The sequence below is a fragment of the Talpa occidentalis genome, unplaced genomic scaffold (assembly GCF_014898055.3).
Source record: "Talpa occidentalis isolate TD23 unplaced genomic scaffold, MPIMG_talOcc4v2.1 talOcc4.17, whole genome shotgun sequence".
In the NCBI taxonomy this organism is placed as follows: domain Eukaryota; kingdom Metazoa; phylum Chordata; class Mammalia; order Eulipotyphla; family Talpidae; genus Talpa; species Talpa occidentalis.
This window is the reverse complement of record NW_023601754.1, coordinates 22,985,077-23,002,866: the sequence shown is the minus strand read 5'-3', so window position 1 is coordinate 23,002,866 and position 17,790 is coordinate 22,985,077. Positions and strand designations below refer to the sequence as shown.

At 34.6% G+C, this 17,790-nt stretch overlaps 1 protein-coding gene across 5 annotated transcripts in view; it reads left to right on the top strand.

The window, feature by feature from the left end:
- The window catches only part of PHKB (phosphorylase kinase regulatory subunit beta), a 223,376-nt gene that overhangs the window by 27,117 nt on the left and 178,469 nt on the right, over positions 1–17,790 (top strand). For 4 of the 5 annotated variants that reach the window (XM_037516321.2, XM_037516318.2, XM_037516317.2 and 1 more), the window contains 2 exons: positions 5,040–5,129; positions 7,967–8,105. In XM_037516321.2, coding sequence (XP_037372218.1) covers positions 5,040–5,129; positions 7,967–8,105 — 229 coding nt within the window. Of the gene's footprint in view, positions 1–1,162; positions 1,188–5,039; positions 5,130–7,966; positions 8,106–17,790 lie in introns of those variants that run through there. The other variant, XM_037516320.2, reaches the window with a different exon arrangement.

Sequence of the window (17,790 nt, the reverse complement as noted above, 5' to 3'; positions counted from 1 at the left end):
TAAAGTTCTTTGACTTCCTCATTGACCCAGCAGTCATGTTTTGTTCAGTCTGCACACATGAGACTTTTCCCCAGCTTTCTTTCAGTGGTCTTTTTCTGATTTGCTAAGAGTGTGATCATAAAAGATGCTTGATGTCATTTCAATAGTTTTTCTGAGTTTTCTTTTATCAGTTTTTTTGTATTTTCTTCCATTACTTTGAATTTCATTATCATGACAATTTCGACTTCTGTATCTAATAGGATGAAAAGATCTTCCATGTCTTTGTGGTTGGTTTATGGATATTTGTTCTCTCTTTGTGGTGAAATATTCCCTTGGGGACAAAATATTCCTTGTGTTATATTTTGCCATTCCCCCCCCCCTTTTCCAGCTGTTTTTTCAAGTGTTCTAAGGTGCAGAATATACACTTTTCTAGGGGCTTCTCTGGTGGATCGGGGTTAAGTCGCAGCACGGTGATGCAATCCACAGCCACCGCAGCCAAGTTCTATCCCTGGCCAGGAGGTGACCCAAATGGCACAGCGGACCTCTCCTGACTTGCCCACTGCTCCCCTCAGCAGTGTATTTCAGTCAATCTGCCTGTTCTGTTCACCACTCTGTCTCTGGTGAATCCTCTCACCACCCCCGCACCTTTATCCCAGTTATTATATGCATTCATAAATACATCTTAAAAATAAAAAAAAATTAAAACTGGTTCACAAATATTTTTTTTTAAAAAGGGATGTATGCTTTTCTAGCAGATGATGTATGTTAGGGAGAACTGATCTACTGCTGCTGAGTTGGGGTGAGGGAGGAGCCCTATACATCCAGTCACTGGTGGTGTTCAGAAGTGGCTCTGTTTGTGGTACTATTGAAGACCCTCTTTGTGTTTCCATACTCTTATCTCTATGCAGTCTATAGGGTTTCACTATCACACTTCACAGTATCTGTTTGTGGCTTGGGGATGGATGAGCACCATTCTGTGTCTTCTCTTAATTGGAGACCTGATTTGCCTGGGACACCACAGCTCCCTCTCAGGTATCTATCCTCAGTTAAGGATGTTCCACAACACTAATCAGTTCTCCTCTCCCCAGGCTCACAGAAAAATGGAGAAAACTCAAATAAATAGAATCAGATTAAAGAGGTGAAGTTACAACAAGACATTTCATAAATTCAGAGGATCATAAGCAGTTACTGTGAACATATGTATGCCAGTAAGTTAAATAACCTAGATTAAATGGACAAGTTCTTAAATATAGACAACCATTCAAGACTGAGTCAGGAAGAAATAGAAAACCCAAGCACACCTATTACAATCAAGGAAATGAAAACAGTAATCTACCCCCTGTCCAACAAAGTGTATTAGCCACATGGTCACTAGTGCTTTCTTTCAAACATTCAAAGGTGAAAATGGCCCTTTCAAAGTTTCAATGACATTTTTCAAAGAAATAATACAAATAATACTGAAGGTCACGAGGAACCACAAAAGACCCTGAATAGCCAGAGCATTCCTGATGAAAAAGAGTGAGTGATGGTATCACATGCCCAGGTTTCAATCTATACCTCAACTATATAATATTCAAAACAGTACAGTATTATACCAAAAACAGACACACAGACCAATGGAATAGAATTGAGAACCCAGAAATAAACCCATACCTGTGTGGACAGTTCATCTATGATAAAGGAGCCAAGATATGTATTGGCAGAATGAAAGTCTCTTTAATAAATGTTGTTGGCAAATTGGGACAGTCACATTAAAAATAATGAATCTAGACCACTATCTTGTACCATATGGAAAAATTAACTAAAAATGGAATAATTAGTTGGATGTAAAACCTGAAACCATAGAAATACATAGACAAAAACAAGCTATATACTTCAGGATATAGGCCTCTGTGATGTCTTTGTGGTATTTGTCTCCAACAACTAGAGAAACAAAATTTATTTCAGGGCCTCCCTGGTGGCATAGGACTTAAGGTCTCAGCATTATCAAGCTATCCTCAGCCACTGCAGCATGAGTTCAATTCCCAGCCAGGCTACTAGCCCACATGGCACAGCAGACCTATCCTGTCTCACCTGCTGCTCCCCTCAGCAGTGTATTTCAGTGGTTCTGCCTATTGTGCTTCCCACTCTATCTCTGGTGAAATCTCTCACCCTGCACCTCTGGCCTACACCCCAGTTCTTTTATGCATAAATGAATCTTTAAAAAAGAACTGTAGATTCTCGATCATTGTAGATTCTTGATATAATTTATATTTTCTATATAATTTTTGATATTTGTGTCTCAGCATATGATCTATCCTTGGGAATGTTCCATGTTATTTTAGAAGATTCTTTGATTGTTCAAGGATCATCTCTATGTGTTTTTTTCTGTGAGCTGCAGTTGATTCTTCCTTTCTGTGATCTTACCAAGGAGGGAACATCCCTTATCTCCACTGATGGCTGCCAGTTTCCCCAACCCCAATCCCATGTCCACCTAATTCCTGGTGACTGTACTGTAGGCTCATTGTATGTGTGCTTGTGCACTATTTGCACCAGTGCCTTCCAAACGGGTCTCTGGTAATATAGACTACACCTGGTTGGAGCCATGCCTTGTCTTCAAGCTGTACTGCTGCCATGGCTGGGACCTCCTTTATCTTTTTACTTACGTTCTCTAGAGCAAGTCACCAGCCTTCAAACAAAGCCTTCAGGAAAATCTTATGTCTCTGTCGCTGAATCTCCAGATCTTCCTTTGAGCTAATTTATTTTCTTTTTAGTTGTGTTTAGTGGTAAAAGTGATCCAACTTTCCCTATTCTGCCATGTTGTGGGTAGAGTCCAGACATCTAATTCTTTTTGAAAGCATTACCATTGATTGCTTTTTGCCTGGACTGCAGATTTGTGGTGCTGTTTACTGTAAGTTGTATGGAACATCCTTATTTAATTGCATGTTGTTATTTCAGTAGCAATACAATGTTGATCACTAAAATGTTTACATTTAGCCAAAATCTTTATAGTTCCTCATAGGCTTTCCTTGTAGATATAGATATAATAAAATACTGATTTTTAATGAATTGGGTGATTTTACTTTTACACATTTTTGCTGTGCTTTGAATATTTTCTCTTTTAGCTACGCATGAATATGTATTTATTTACTTGAAAAGTCTAGCTTCTGTTTGCCTATTATTGCCCCTAAGAAGCTCAGTGGGTGATTTTATTGAGAACAAATGACAGAATCCTTTTAGGGAATAAGGGCAACTGAAATGGAGTAAAGAATTTAAAAATAAGGATTTTTATGATCAAAAAGCTGTGATACAATGTCATTAAAACTCTTTTAAAATAAATTCATCTAGCATTGCAATGCAAGTTATTTCAGTTTTGCATGTTCCATTTCTGTCTATCCATTTGCACATGTTGTTTACTAAATTGTAATGAAAGTACATATACAACTTCAGGTGGTTTAATTTTTTCTTATATAAAGTCAATATTAGCTCTGCTAATCGAGCTCTAAATAAAAACAGATGTATTACTCATTCACAATCCTCACCCCCACCTCAGCGAAGATGTTCCATTTAGTTCCTAATATATACAGAAGCACAACTGAAAATTTGTTATGCTTTGTGCCTGATTTTACTAATTTCTCTATGAGCTTCACTGAGAGTGTTTAGACTCTTAGAACATACCTCTAATGTTCAAACAAGTTTATTTTTTTCAGCAGGCTGCCCATATGCTTATACCTACCCAGAGCAAATTTGGTTCAGGTTGTCAGAGGACATGCCTAGGTACTTCCCCTCTGTGCTGGAATCCTGATGTTTTCTATGTTGATTGTTCTCCTTTTTTCACTATGGGATCATTCTCTAATATTTATGAGCAGATACCATTGCTTAGCTTTCTTTCATTTCCCCCCTAAGATCTCTTCATTCACATCAGGTCATTTTGCATTACTTGTTTTTATCTATACATCATCTCTCTTTCCAACTGAAGATAATGGAATTGTTGGCTAAAATATATAGATACTTTCCTTACTTCCTTCATAATGTTTACTCTCTGCTTAAACATAAAGGGAATTCCAGTTCCTTGGCTTTAAACTAGAATTGTGGACATAGCAATTTTGTGAACATAAATGCTTTAATTTTCTGTAAAAACAGATTCTTAATGCATACCAACATGATTCCCAACCTCCCCTTTCCACCCCAGGTAAATTATAGGTTCACTCTTGCACTGTGTGGTTAGACAACGTGGCATGCATTACCTGAATCCAGAGGTGGAGTAATTGTGACCTTGAAATGTTGGTGACATCTGAGTGCTTTTAGCAAGAATGAGAGCTAGTACTTAGTCTGATGGCTGAAAGTTCAGATGTCTTCCTTTCAGTTAGCAGTTGAGAAAGTGCACTAGTCAAGTGAACAATTTTCTGTATCCATTTTGTGGTAAATTATCATGATTATTGTGTATTTTGTAGTTTTTGAGCGGTGTGTTCTGCTAAGACCTTGAAGTACTTTTCGTAGCTGAGATACAAATGGTTCCTGCCTATAGTCCAGATAATAAAGCAAGAGTATTATCTACTGAGGAGGAAAAGAAGGCTTCAGAATTTTCAGTGTGAAAATTATTTGAATATCTGTAGAGTTGGTACATTTGAAACATATGAGCATTATATTTTCCCTGTGAGGTTTCTGGGATATGTTCATTAGACAGAACATGGCCTGAGGAAGATTGAGCATAGGAGTAAAGTTTTAATTTCAGGGTTTGTCAATAGATACATTTTTCAAAGGGAACTGAAATTATTGAACCATTGACTGTGACATTAGTATTTGAAATATTTGAGTTTTTCGGACCAGTCTCCACATGAATTAGTTGGACTGACTGCTGAGAGAGAGTGGGGATGTGTTCCATCACATTATTAACCCTTCTATATTTGTTACAAGGATATTTTCTTCTTTCTTCCCTCACCACAAATTTAACCAATAGTGAAATATTGTCATTCACATTTAAAAATGAAAATTATATTGCTAAGTAATACTGCTTCATTTTTTAGAAGTTATTTAGGTGCAAATGACTGAATTTGATAGGTTTTCATTTTTTCTTTCAGGTTCAGTTTACGAACCTCTTAAAAGCATTAATCTTCTAAGACCTGATAATGAAACTCTCTGGGATAAATTAGATCATTATTACAGAATTGGTAAGCAAAACTCAAGAAAAACATGCTGTTCAATATCTATGATTAATTTTTTTTACTTTGCCTTATTTATAGAGTGTATATTATGTTGATGATGATGTTTTCTCATTTGGATGTTGGGGTAGTTCAGTGCTTAGGCAACTATATTTTCCAGTTGCATATTGATACCGGGGCATTAAAGGAATCCAGCAATTTTTTTTTTGAAGATTTATTTATGTATGTATGTATGTATGTATGTATGTACATATGTATTTATTTATTTATACATACAAGAACCAGGGTACAGGCCAGATGCGTGGGAGGGTGAGAGGATTCACCAGAGACAGAACGGGGAACAAAACAGGCAGACTGACAAAATATACACTGCTGATGGGAGCAGTGGGCGCCACAGGAGAGGTCTGCCTTGCCATGTGGGACCCTCGCCGGCTGGCCAGTATCTAACCAGCGCTTCAGAGGCTGTGCACAGCTTCGCAGTGCTGTGCTCAACCACCTGTGCTACCAGGGAAGGCCCAGGAATTCAGCAATTTTTATCTATCCATTGAAAAATTCTTTAACTGTCACCAATGTCTTTTGTGTCCTTATAGCTTTCACAAAGATTATCAGATTTGAGGATTTGAGACTGTTCCTTGATTGGTACTTAGATAGCAGAGATTTTATAGAAATATTCCTTGATTATTTATTTGTACAAGGTTCCCAGGTCATCCTGAACCTTTTATATTCATTGCTAGTTCATCGAGAAATAGCAGGTTACTGTTACAAATATGAAGTCCCTATTTTTTTTTTTTTGGCCAGGACCATGGTTAATTTCATGCTTTAATGTGAATTAGCAAATTTGAGATATGTGTCTATGTGATTCTTCTTTGTTCCATCAGGCTATAAGTTAAAATGTTTATTCTGTGTGTGTGTGTGAATTTGCTTCTTGTACCATTTGCTTACCATATTATGGAATATAATGTAAAGTTTATTTGTTTCCCTTAAGGTAATGGATTTTTTTGTTTGTTTCAACCTTATGTAAAGTGCTTATTCAACTTATTTTGATTGAGATTCTGGTACATATTCTTTTTTCCCCAAATAATTCATTTATTTATATATATTTATATATATAATACATATATTTATATATTATTTATATATATTATATATATATTATATCATTGTTCATTTTTTTTTTTACAATGTTTGCTTTCTTTTCTCAGGTGTAGTCCCCATGGAATTTCCACCACCAACTCACCTGTGCACATAGTCCCTTGAGCTCTTCCCACGTCTTCCCCTCCCCTGCAGAATGTCTCTGATTTATTGTTGTCTATTTATTTTTGTTTTGTTTTGTTATTTTTTTATTGTTATTATTTTTTCCCCTGATACCTTGTTTGGTTCCCCTATATTCCTCCTATAAGTGAAATCATCTGATATTTTTCTTTTTCCTTCTGGCTTATTTCACTGAGCATAATCCCTTCTAGCTCCATCTAGCTTCATCCATGTTGCTGTGAATCTTATTTGATTGCTGTGAATAGTATTCCATACTGTATATATACTATATCATCTTGATCCAGTCATCTATTTTTGGGCATTTGGTTGTTCCAAGTCTTAGTTATTATAAATAGTGCTGCAGTAAACATAGGGGTGAAGGTATTCTTTTGAATTAATATTTTTGGGTCCTTCAGGTAGATTCCTGGGAGTGGAATTGCTGTGTCATACGGTAGCTCCATTTTTAGTAGTCCGAGGAGCCTCCATACAGCTTTCCATAGTGGTTGGACCAGTTTGCATTCCAATCTGGTACATATTCTTATGTCTCTCCTTTATTATCATTCCCTGGCATTCTGAAAGAAATGATACCATCAGTATAGTTTGTGAAAAGGAATTTTTATTCTTTAATCTCTGAAGAGTAGAATGCTTTACACTCTTAAAAAACTATTCTGAAAGTACTTGATGTACTAATGATTTGGTTAATTTGATGTGTTTTGGGGAAAAACATTACTCATCCATTATAATTAGGAATAAAATAGCTTTTATGAAATGTAGTTTTAGTGTGTTTAATTATATTCACACTCATTTATAAAACATAATAAAACACTGATTTTCAACTTATTTTATTTTTAAAAAAAAAAGCTTAAAAACCATTACTTACTTGACATTTTCATCTCCTAAAAAGGTAGGATTGAGTTTTGAAATGTTAAACATATCTGTAAGTTGTGCAATGTAATAAGTAAAATGAAGACATTTGTCTGAAGACCAGGCACAAAGTAAGGAAGGATTCTGAGTTGCATTAATTGAGTTGGAATTAGATTTGGTGAATATATGCCACTTTGTGTTGTATATTTGCTTTATGATTCCCTATTAAGCTCATTTGTTGAAATATGCTTAGTTTTTTGTTGGCTCATCTTTTTTTTGTACCTGATGTTACCTTTTAACACTTGTTAATATTAACCAAGCTTTTTAAAAGGCTTTTTAGTGCTAACAAATTGTGTCCTGTCCTTAAAAGTGGAAAGACCCTAGCAGGAAAATTACAAGTCCAAGACATACAGCAGAAAGGGGAGGATGGGTCAAAACAGAGGATGGAAGAGCATAAGGGACTATGGTGATGGTTAATAGGATATGTGGGATAGAAGTTTTGTGGGGATTACACCTGAGGGGAGAAATCAAATATTGTACAAAAATGAACAATGATGTAAAATTAAATTAGTTAATTAAAAAGGTTAAAGTGACTATGAATGTGTCCCTTCATCTTCAGAAGTTTATACTAACACTAAATTTAGTAATAACAACATTGTCAGAGGTAGGATGAGCAACCAAAGTTATAAAGATCATCAGCCCAAGAAAATTTGTTTTGTCTTCCATTGCAGTCAAGGCAACATTGCTGATGTATCAGAGTCCCACCACAGGTCTCTTTCCTACCAAAACATGCGGTGATGATCAGAAGGCCAAGATCCAGGACAGTCTGTATTGCGCTGCTGGGGCCTGGGCCTTGGCACTTGCGTACAGGTAAGCTGGTATGTGCTGTGCTGATTGGTGCTAGTCTAGGTGATGGCGTTTTGTTGAATCCGAACCTATTGGGTAGCTATCTTGTGATTATGCTGCTGACTTACTGTGACCTGTAAATGCTCATATCTTGTTTAAGCCCTCTAAACCTTTTCATTTTCCTAATGGTTGCCATGAAACTTGTTTTAATAGTTTGTGTCTTTGTGGATAAACAATTTTCATCTCTAGGCTTGTAAATCTGTATTTGTCTTTGACAGAATGAACTGCCCATTTTCATTGAGTTAGTTGGTTTCAATCATAAAGTGAATTGATGGTGACTGAATTTTGCAGATGATAAAACTTGGGCCCAAAGTAGCTAACCTATTTGTTCAGATATGTTTATGATAGAGCCAGGGACAAGACCTCTTTTTTTTTTTCCCCTAGTTTATGTTTTTCCTACTGTACTCTATCGGGATATAATTTGTTAAATCTTGTTTTCAGTTAATTAAATATTTCATAAAGAAGGAAATAAAGCTTTTCATGATTAAAAATTTCTCTTATTATATATGGAAGGGAGAAGTAATACATTTTAACTTATTAAGATTATATTTGAATGTTAATTATCTGAAGGTAACACATGTATGTACTACTGATTTGAAATTTATGTTCTTTCATATGAACATGAATGATCCCTCTTGTCATAAATCATGGCTGTGTTGTAAAGGAAAGTCAAATACCAAGATAAGATGAAGTAATCACCTTAAACACACTTGTTTGCAATGTCACTCTAAGCATTTCTTTGCATACTCATGTAAACACAGTATAGTTTCACTAAATGTCAAGCTAATACTGGCCTTAGGAGTAGAGAGAGCACTCATAGCCTCTTAATCAAACTGTGAAGCCAGAAAGGGAACAGAGTGACATTATATTCCCCCGATGTGACACAATGGTAAGTAAATATCATCTATGTTGACATCTTAACCAAATGCTTAAATGAATATACTTGTGGATAAAGAATTAGACAAAGCCAGATTATGCCTACTTATGAGAGTCCTTACTTGAACTTAAAAAAATGTCACTGTCATAGAGGATTAGAAAATAGGTATAAAGATGGCTAGGTTAAGAAAAATTAAAGAAATATGAGAAACAATTGCAATGCATGATATGTAATTGATCATGTATTTAAAAATATATGAAAAGTACATTTTGGAATAATTGGATAAATTGGATATAGACTATATGTAAAAAGTATCGTTATTAAATTCCTTCAGTGTGATATGAAATCATGGTTCTATAGGGGAATGTCCTTGTCTTTTGGAGATACTTCTGAAGCGTGTAGGGGTAGTGATGGTTTGTAACTTACTTTCAAATTGTGCAGAAAATAAATTATAGATTAAGATTATAAGCTAATTTTAGCAACTAGTGAATCCAGGTAAAAAGTTAAAGTTTTATTCATTGTAGTGTTATTTTAGCTTTTCTATAGAAGTGAAATTTTTCTACATTAAATGTTTGGGGGAAAATTTGTTAAAATATACAAGTGAACTGGCCTTTTCCTTCTTTGAAGAAGATTTCAAACATCTGATAGTGAATTTATAGTCCTTACTTTGCTGGGCACACTACTTTGTGTACTAACACCCTGTAGTAACACCTTAGTTAAAGTAGAATTTTGAGTTGCTAGCAAGGTAGTTGTCTACCATTTGGAAAACACAAGAGTTTCTTTTCTTTCAGAGAATTATTCGGAAGTCCTTTTTACTTTTACATTATTACTTTGTGATGGTTTATTTAGAGAATTCCCATGCTGTAAAATTAATAGAATTTTTGTTTCTAATTCTACCTGTAAATGTCAATGAAATAATATAAATTACATTATATGTAATATGGAAATGAAGCTGTCATATTTTCTTCAAGATTTTATATCTATTTCTTGATAATGAATGCATAATTTAGTTAAGGATTTTAAAAATTATGAGTAATTGGAATTTTCTAACTGCATTAGTTTTCAGTCTTGTCAGTCTCATGAAACCTCACATCTGCTTGAATTTGTGTACATTTGTGTGTATATGTATGCTGAGGACTTAAAAAGATTATTTTATGCATATGTATAACTATATAAAATTATATTTCATATACTTAGGACTTTCTATATGGTGTTAAATACTTAGACATAGATATTATTTTATTATTAAAGGAAATTAGTAATGTATTTGCAAAAAAATAGACTTTGAAATAGTTTTTCTTACTGTTATTTATAGTCCACTTTATAACTTTGTTTTTAGAGGTAATAAAAGCTTTTAATGTGTTTGATTCTTAAAAAATGTCAGTTTCACATCAAGGTATAGTAATAAAATATTATTAGTATTAAATATATTACATGATATATATTATATATTTATAAGTATATATATTATATATTTATAAGTCTGGAATTCTGGTTCAGATATAAAGTCAAGGCTTCATATTATAGAAGCAGCTGATAACTTACTTGCACATGTTTTGTGCAGAAAATGACTGAAATTTAAAATTGTTTCATTTGTTCATTTTTAAAAATTAAAAGTATCTTCCGGATCACATTAAAACTTGAATTTATATCTGTATAATACAGCTCACAGAAAAATAAAGTAGGATATTGCCAGTTTCTGGTTGAAAATAGAGGATTTATTTTAGATCCCCCAGTTTGAGTTTTAAATCGTGGAAAGGTGAAAGGGAGGGGTCCACCATCAAGGTGAAAAGAGGGTCTCAGGTAAGCATGGACCTACTTGCAAGACTGTTCGAAAGTAGCAACTACCCCCCACCCCTGCACCCCTTCCAGAATGGAGTAAAGGCTAAGTGAGGGCTCTGCAATTAAAGGTGGACAGTCAGTCCTAGGAAAACATCTGCTGGCTCACAGGGCTGTTGGGAGGCCAGTGATCCCAGTGTGCCCCTGTACTCCATACAGAACAGTGAGTAAATCCAGAAGGCACAGGGAGGGCCTAACCCCCACAGGGAGCAGCAACCAGTGGGAGAGTGCCTTTTGGCTCCCACGCAACATTAGAGTCTGCATGAACACTCCTACAATATGCACAGACCATGCCTGGCATTGTAAATTAAGTGTGCATATAGTGGATGAGACCAGCAGCATACAGAGACTCACTGATCTTCAGGGATAGCACCCACCAGCCCACTTGCAGCATCACTGTCCTGGTGAATTCTGGCTTGACAGTGTCAAACTTGGTCTGGTCACCACTTCCTGACATCTGAGTATGAGCACCCTGAAGGGAAGCCCCCCAGTATCAGTGGCACAGTGACACAGAGCATAGAGCAAATTCAAAACAAACAGCAGGGAGAAGGAAAAATACAAATAACTAAGCAAGCCCTCTGGGGAAGGACACACTACAGAAAGAAAATCTGCCCTCAAGAACTCAACAACAATGACATGGAAGAATTCCATCTGAGAGAGAATTTAGAATCACCATAATTAAAAAACATAAAGAAGATAAAAAGGAGAAGAACAATGTGAGAAATATAATTAATGAACTAAAAAGTGAAACTGAGTCTTTAAAGAAGGAAATGAATGAAACACAGGATATTAAAAGATTAACAGAGGAGCCAAAGAACTCTGGGGAAAGTAACAAAAACAGAATTGATGAAATGGAAAAATGAATCAGTACTCTTGAAGATACAGATATAAAAAGAACCAAAAAAGAAAAGGAAAGAGAAGTACAAAGAAAACAAAATGAAGAAATACTTCGAGAACTATCTGACACAATGAGGAAAGGAAATAAAAGAATTATAGAATCCCAGAAGATGAGGAGAGAGACATAGGAACTGAGAAACTATTCAAAGAGATAATCAAAGAGAACTTTCCAAGCATGTAGAAGGAGATGAAAATAGACATACAGGAAGCTAGAAGAACACCAAATTATCACAGTGAAAGAAACACTATAGCAGGACACATAATAGGAAATCTTCCAAAAGTCCAAGACAAGGAAAAAATAATGAAGATGATGAGGGGGAAGAAACAGATAACTTATAAAGGAAAACCAATCAGACTGACTTCAGACTTCTTGGAAGAAACACCATGGGCAAGAAGGGAATGGAGCAACATATTTAACAAACTCCAACATAACAAATGCCAACCAAGAATACTTTACCTTTCAAAGCTCTCCTTTCTCTATGAAGGAAAAATAAGGACTTTCTCAAACAAACAGAATTGCAAGAAATTCATTACTACTAAACTCCCACTCCAAAAAATATTACAAGAAGCCTTAAAGGCAAAACCAACAGAGGAATAAATAAGAAGAACGGAACAAGTTGAGGAATAGAATCACAAAAAGACAAATAAAATGGCAAATACAGATACAAATGTATCAATATTAACCTAAATGTAAGTGGACTAAATTGATCAATAAAATGTCAGAGTAGCAGTCTGGATTAAAAACCTAATGCTGTCTCCAGAAAACATTTAACTACAGTAACATAGTAAATATAGATGGAAAGTAAAAGGTTGAAAAATAACCCTACAAAAAAGAAGGCAGGAACAACTATACTTATATCAGATAAAATAGACTTCAAACTAAAAAAAGTAAAAAAGGGACATGGATGGTCATTATGTTATGATTAAGAGACAATACATCAGGAAGATAAAACACTCATCAAACTCATCAGCATATACTCACCAAATAAAGGAACACCAAAATATGTCAGACAATTACTATCATCTCTGAAAAAAGACAATAGAGAAAATACATATATAGTAGGAGATTTCACCAATGGATAGATCAACGTGACACAAAATAAACAAGGACACTGGAGCCCTAAAGAAGGACCTAGATCTTGTGTGGAGACTAGAGCCCTAAAGAAGAACCTAGATCTCGTGCTTATAGACATCTGTAGGACATTACACCCCCCAAAAACAAAGTATACATTTTTCTCAAGTGCACATGGATCATTCTCCAGAAGGGATCACATACTGGACCACAGACATGCATCAACAGATACTTAAAATCATACCAACTATTTTCTCTGATCATAAAAGCATTAAAATAGAAACAAATCACTAAATGAAAGCAAGGAACCCTCCCATTTCATGGAGATTGAAACCCACACTACTGGAAGACCATTGGTTCAATGAGGAGATCAAAAACGAAATTAAAATATACCATAAGGAAATGACAATGTGGATACAACTTTCCAAAATGAATGGGACAAAGCAAAAGTAGTAATAAGAAGAAAGTATATAGCAATCAAGGCTCACATCAAGATTCAAGAAATAACTCAAATAACCTAATTGTTCATCTCAAAGAACAAGAAAATAACAACAACAAAACCCAAAAGCCACTATGAGAAAGAAAATAATAAAAGTTACAGCAGAAATACATGAAATAGAAATTAAAAAACAATCCAAAAGGTCAATGAAACTAAGAATTGATTCTTGGAAAAAATAAAGTAGACAAACTTCTAGATAGGTTCACAACGAAACAAAAGGAGAAATCACAAATAGGATCAAAAATGAAAGAGGAGAAATTACAACAGACTCAGCAGAAATCAAAAGAATAATCAGAGATTACTACGAACATTTATATGCAAACAAGTTCAACAATCTAAAAGAGATGGACAAAGTGCTAGAACTATATAATCATTCAAAGCTAGAGAAAGAGGAAATAGAACACCTAAACAGACTAATTACAAGCAGTGAAATCGAAACCGTAATCAAAACTCTCCCCCAAAACAAAAGCCCAGGACCAGATGGCTTCACAACAAATTCTACCAAACATTCAGAAATGAGCTAGTGCCTATCCTACACAAACCATTTCAAAAAATTGAGAAAGAATGAATATTACCAAATTTATTCTGTGAAGCCAACATTACAATAATAACCAAGACCAAACAAAGACAACACAAAAAAAAGAATACTACAGGCCAATCTCCCTAATGTACACTGATGCAAAACTCCCCAATAAAATTCTAGCCAGCAAAATCTGACATCAAAAGGATAATATACCACAACCAAGTGGGATTTATTTCAGGGGCACAAGGATGGTTTAACATTTGAAAATCAATTACTGTATTCCAACACATGAGCAAAAAGAAAAATAAAAACCATATCAGATCAATAAATGCTGAGAAAGCATTTGCCAAAGTTCAACATCCATTTATGATGATGGCCCTCGAAATTCTCAAGATTTTGGGACATAACATAATAAAACACATCTATGACAAATCTACAGACAATATTATTATCAATGGTGAAAAGCTGAAAGCCTTCCCATTAAGATCACGAGCAAGACAAGGATGTCTACTCTAGCCACAGCAATAAGATAAGAGAAAGACATACAAGGAATCCAAATAGGGCAAGAAGTAAAACTATTACTATTTGCAGATGATATGATTATCTACATAGGGAATCCTAAAAACGCCACAGAAGAATTAATTATAATAATAAACCAGCTTAGTAAAGTAACAGGATACAAAATCAACACACAAAAAACAGTAGCCTTCCTATATGCAATCAATCAATACAAAGAAAAAAATTAAGAAAACCATCCCATTTACAATTGAAACAAAAAAAAAATCAAATACCTGGGAATATACCTAACAAAGGAGGTGAGTGACCTATACAAAGAAAAGTATAAAACATTATTAAAAGAAAAGGAAGAAGGCACAAAGAAATGGAAGGTCCTTTCTTGCTCATGGATTAGAAGAATTAACATTATTAAAATGGCCATCTTACCCAAAAGCAATTTTGAGATTTGTTGCAATCTTGATAAAATCTCAATGGCTTTATTCAAAGAAATAGAGCAATTTTGATGAAATTATATGGAACCACAAAAAACCTTGAATAGCCAAAGCTCTCCTGACTAAAAAGAAAGAGAATAGAGGAATCCCACTCCCAAATTTCAAACTATACTACAAAGTCATGGTAATTTTTTTAAAGATTTATTTATTTATGAATACAAGAACTGGGGTACAGATCAGGGTGGGGGAAGGATTCACCAGTGACAGAATGTGGAACAGAACAGACGGATTGACTGAAACACGCTGCTGAGGGGAGCAGCAGGCGAATCAGGGGAGGTCTGCTGCGCCATGGGGGTCACCTCCCTGGCTGGGGTTCGAACTTGAGCTACAGTGACTGCATATAACTTCATAGTGCTGCATCTTAACCCTTTGTGCCACCAGGGATGCCCCTAAAGCCATGGTAATTAAAACAGTATGGTACTTGAACAAAAATAGACACAGACCGATGGAATCGAATTGAAAACCCAGAAATAAACCCACACATATATGGACAAGTAATCTTTGACAAAGAAGCAAAGAACAGTTTGTTTAATAAAAGGCACTGGGAAAACTTGACCACCACATGCAAAAGAATGAAACTGAACAACTACCTCAAACCATGCAAAAAGAAAAAACTCAAAATGGATGAAAGAAATGAACATATGACCTGAAACCATAAAATATATAGAGGAAAATAAAATACCACATGATATACAACTCTGGAACATCTTTAAAGGCTCATCCCCTAAAGTAAAGAAAGTGAAGGAAAAGATAAACAGCTGGTATTACATAAAACTAAAAAGCTTCTCTACAGCAAAAGAGATATTAACCAAAGCAAAGAGACACCCTAATGATTGGGAGAAAATCTTTGCACTCCATACAACTGATAAGGGACTGATCATAAAGATCTTCAAAGAACTCAAAATACTTGTACTTGTATTGTACTTAACAATACAAGAGGGAAAGGAACAATACAATGGGGAAAGACATACTTCTCATCAATATACTCACCAAATGAAGGAGCTCTGAAATATATTAGACCATTCCTATCAAGTCTGAGAACAGACATTAGAGAAAATACATATGTGGTTGGAGAATTCAACATCCCTGTCTCACCAAAAGATAAATTAACAAGACAGAATATAAACAGGAACAAAGAATTAGACTGCATGGGTTTAAAAGATAATTATATGTCACTACACTCAAAAAAAGCCAGGTATACATTTTTTCAAGTGTACATGGGCTATCCTCTAGGGTTAACCGTATACTATGTCACAAGATGAATATAAAAATTCATGAAGATTTAAATCATATCAAATATCTTCTCTGACCTAAAGGCACTGAAATAGAAATCAAGTACAAAAAGAAAACAAGGAAGAATTGTAGTTTATGGAGACTGAACAACATATTACTTCATGACCACTGGGACACTGAAGAAATGAAAAAATACCTTGAGCCAAATGATAATGAGCATAAAACTTTTCAGATCATATGGGACATAGCAAAAACAGTGGTGGGTAGGAAATATATAGCAATAAAGGCCTGCATCAAGAAATTAGAAAAAAACAAATAAATAACTTAGTTTCTCACCTCAAAAAATTAGATGAGGGAAAATAAAAAAAAAATACAAAAGCTAGCAGGTGGAAAGAAATAATAAAAATTAGACCAGAAATAAATGTAACAATATCAAAAATATAGACCAAAAGGTCAATGAAATGTAAAGCTTGTTCTTTGAAAACAAGAAACAAAATAAACAAACCTCTAAGTCAGCTCACTAAAAGAAAATGGGTGGGGGGACTCAAATAAAGTAGAATAAAAGTGAGAGGAAAAGTTACAACAGACGCTTCAGAAGATCAGAGGATAATAAGTGATTACTAAGAACAGTTAAATGTAGACAAATTCAGCAACCTAGATGAGATGGACAGATTCTTAGAAAAGTACTGCCATCTAAAACTGAATTGGAAGGAAATAAAAAACCTGAACAAACTAACCACAAGCAAAGAAATTAAAACAGTAATCAAAACTCCCCCCCAACAAAGCCCAATAATAGATGGATTCACAAATGATTTCTACCACTTTCAAAGATGAGCTAATACCCATCCTGCTCAGATTCTTTCAAAAAAAAAAAAATCAAGAAGGAACACTTCCAAACACATTTTATGAAACCAACATCAAGCTAATACCAAAACCAAAGAAAAAACAACACAAAGAAAACTACAAACTAATTTTCTTATTGAACACAGATGTCTTAATAAAATCTTAGCAAATTGAATCTAAAACCCATTAAAAAGATTATACATCATGATCAAGTAGGATTTATGCCAGAAACACAATAATGGTTCAACATTCGAAAATCAATTGATATAATTCACTTTGTCAACAAAAAGGAAAGTAAAAACCATATGGTCATATCAGTTGATGCTGAGAAAGTATTTGATAAGATCCAGCATCCTTTTATGAAGAAAACCCTTGAGAGATTGGGAATAAAAGGGACATCTCTTAACACAATAAAAGCCATATATGACAAAAACACGGCTAGTATTATTCTCAGTGGTGAAAAACTGAAAGCCTTTCTACTCAGATCTGGTATAAGACAAGGATGTCCACTCTCACCACTACTATTCAACATCGTATTAGAAGTCCTAGCTAGAACAGTTAGGCAAGAGAAACAAATATAAGGAATCCAAATTAGGAAAAAAGAAGTAAATCTATCATTATTTGCAGATGATATTGTAATATATAAGAAGCCCAATGACTCAATGGAAAAACTAATTAAGAATAAACCAATTAAGCAGAGTAGAAGGATACAATATCAACATGGAAATCAGTAGCTTTTTTATATGCAAAGTGAACTAGCAGCAGAAGAAATTAAGAAAGCCATCCCATTTATAATATCACCCCCAAAATTAAATCCCTGGGAATAAGGCTAACAAAGGATGTGAAGAGAAAACTATAA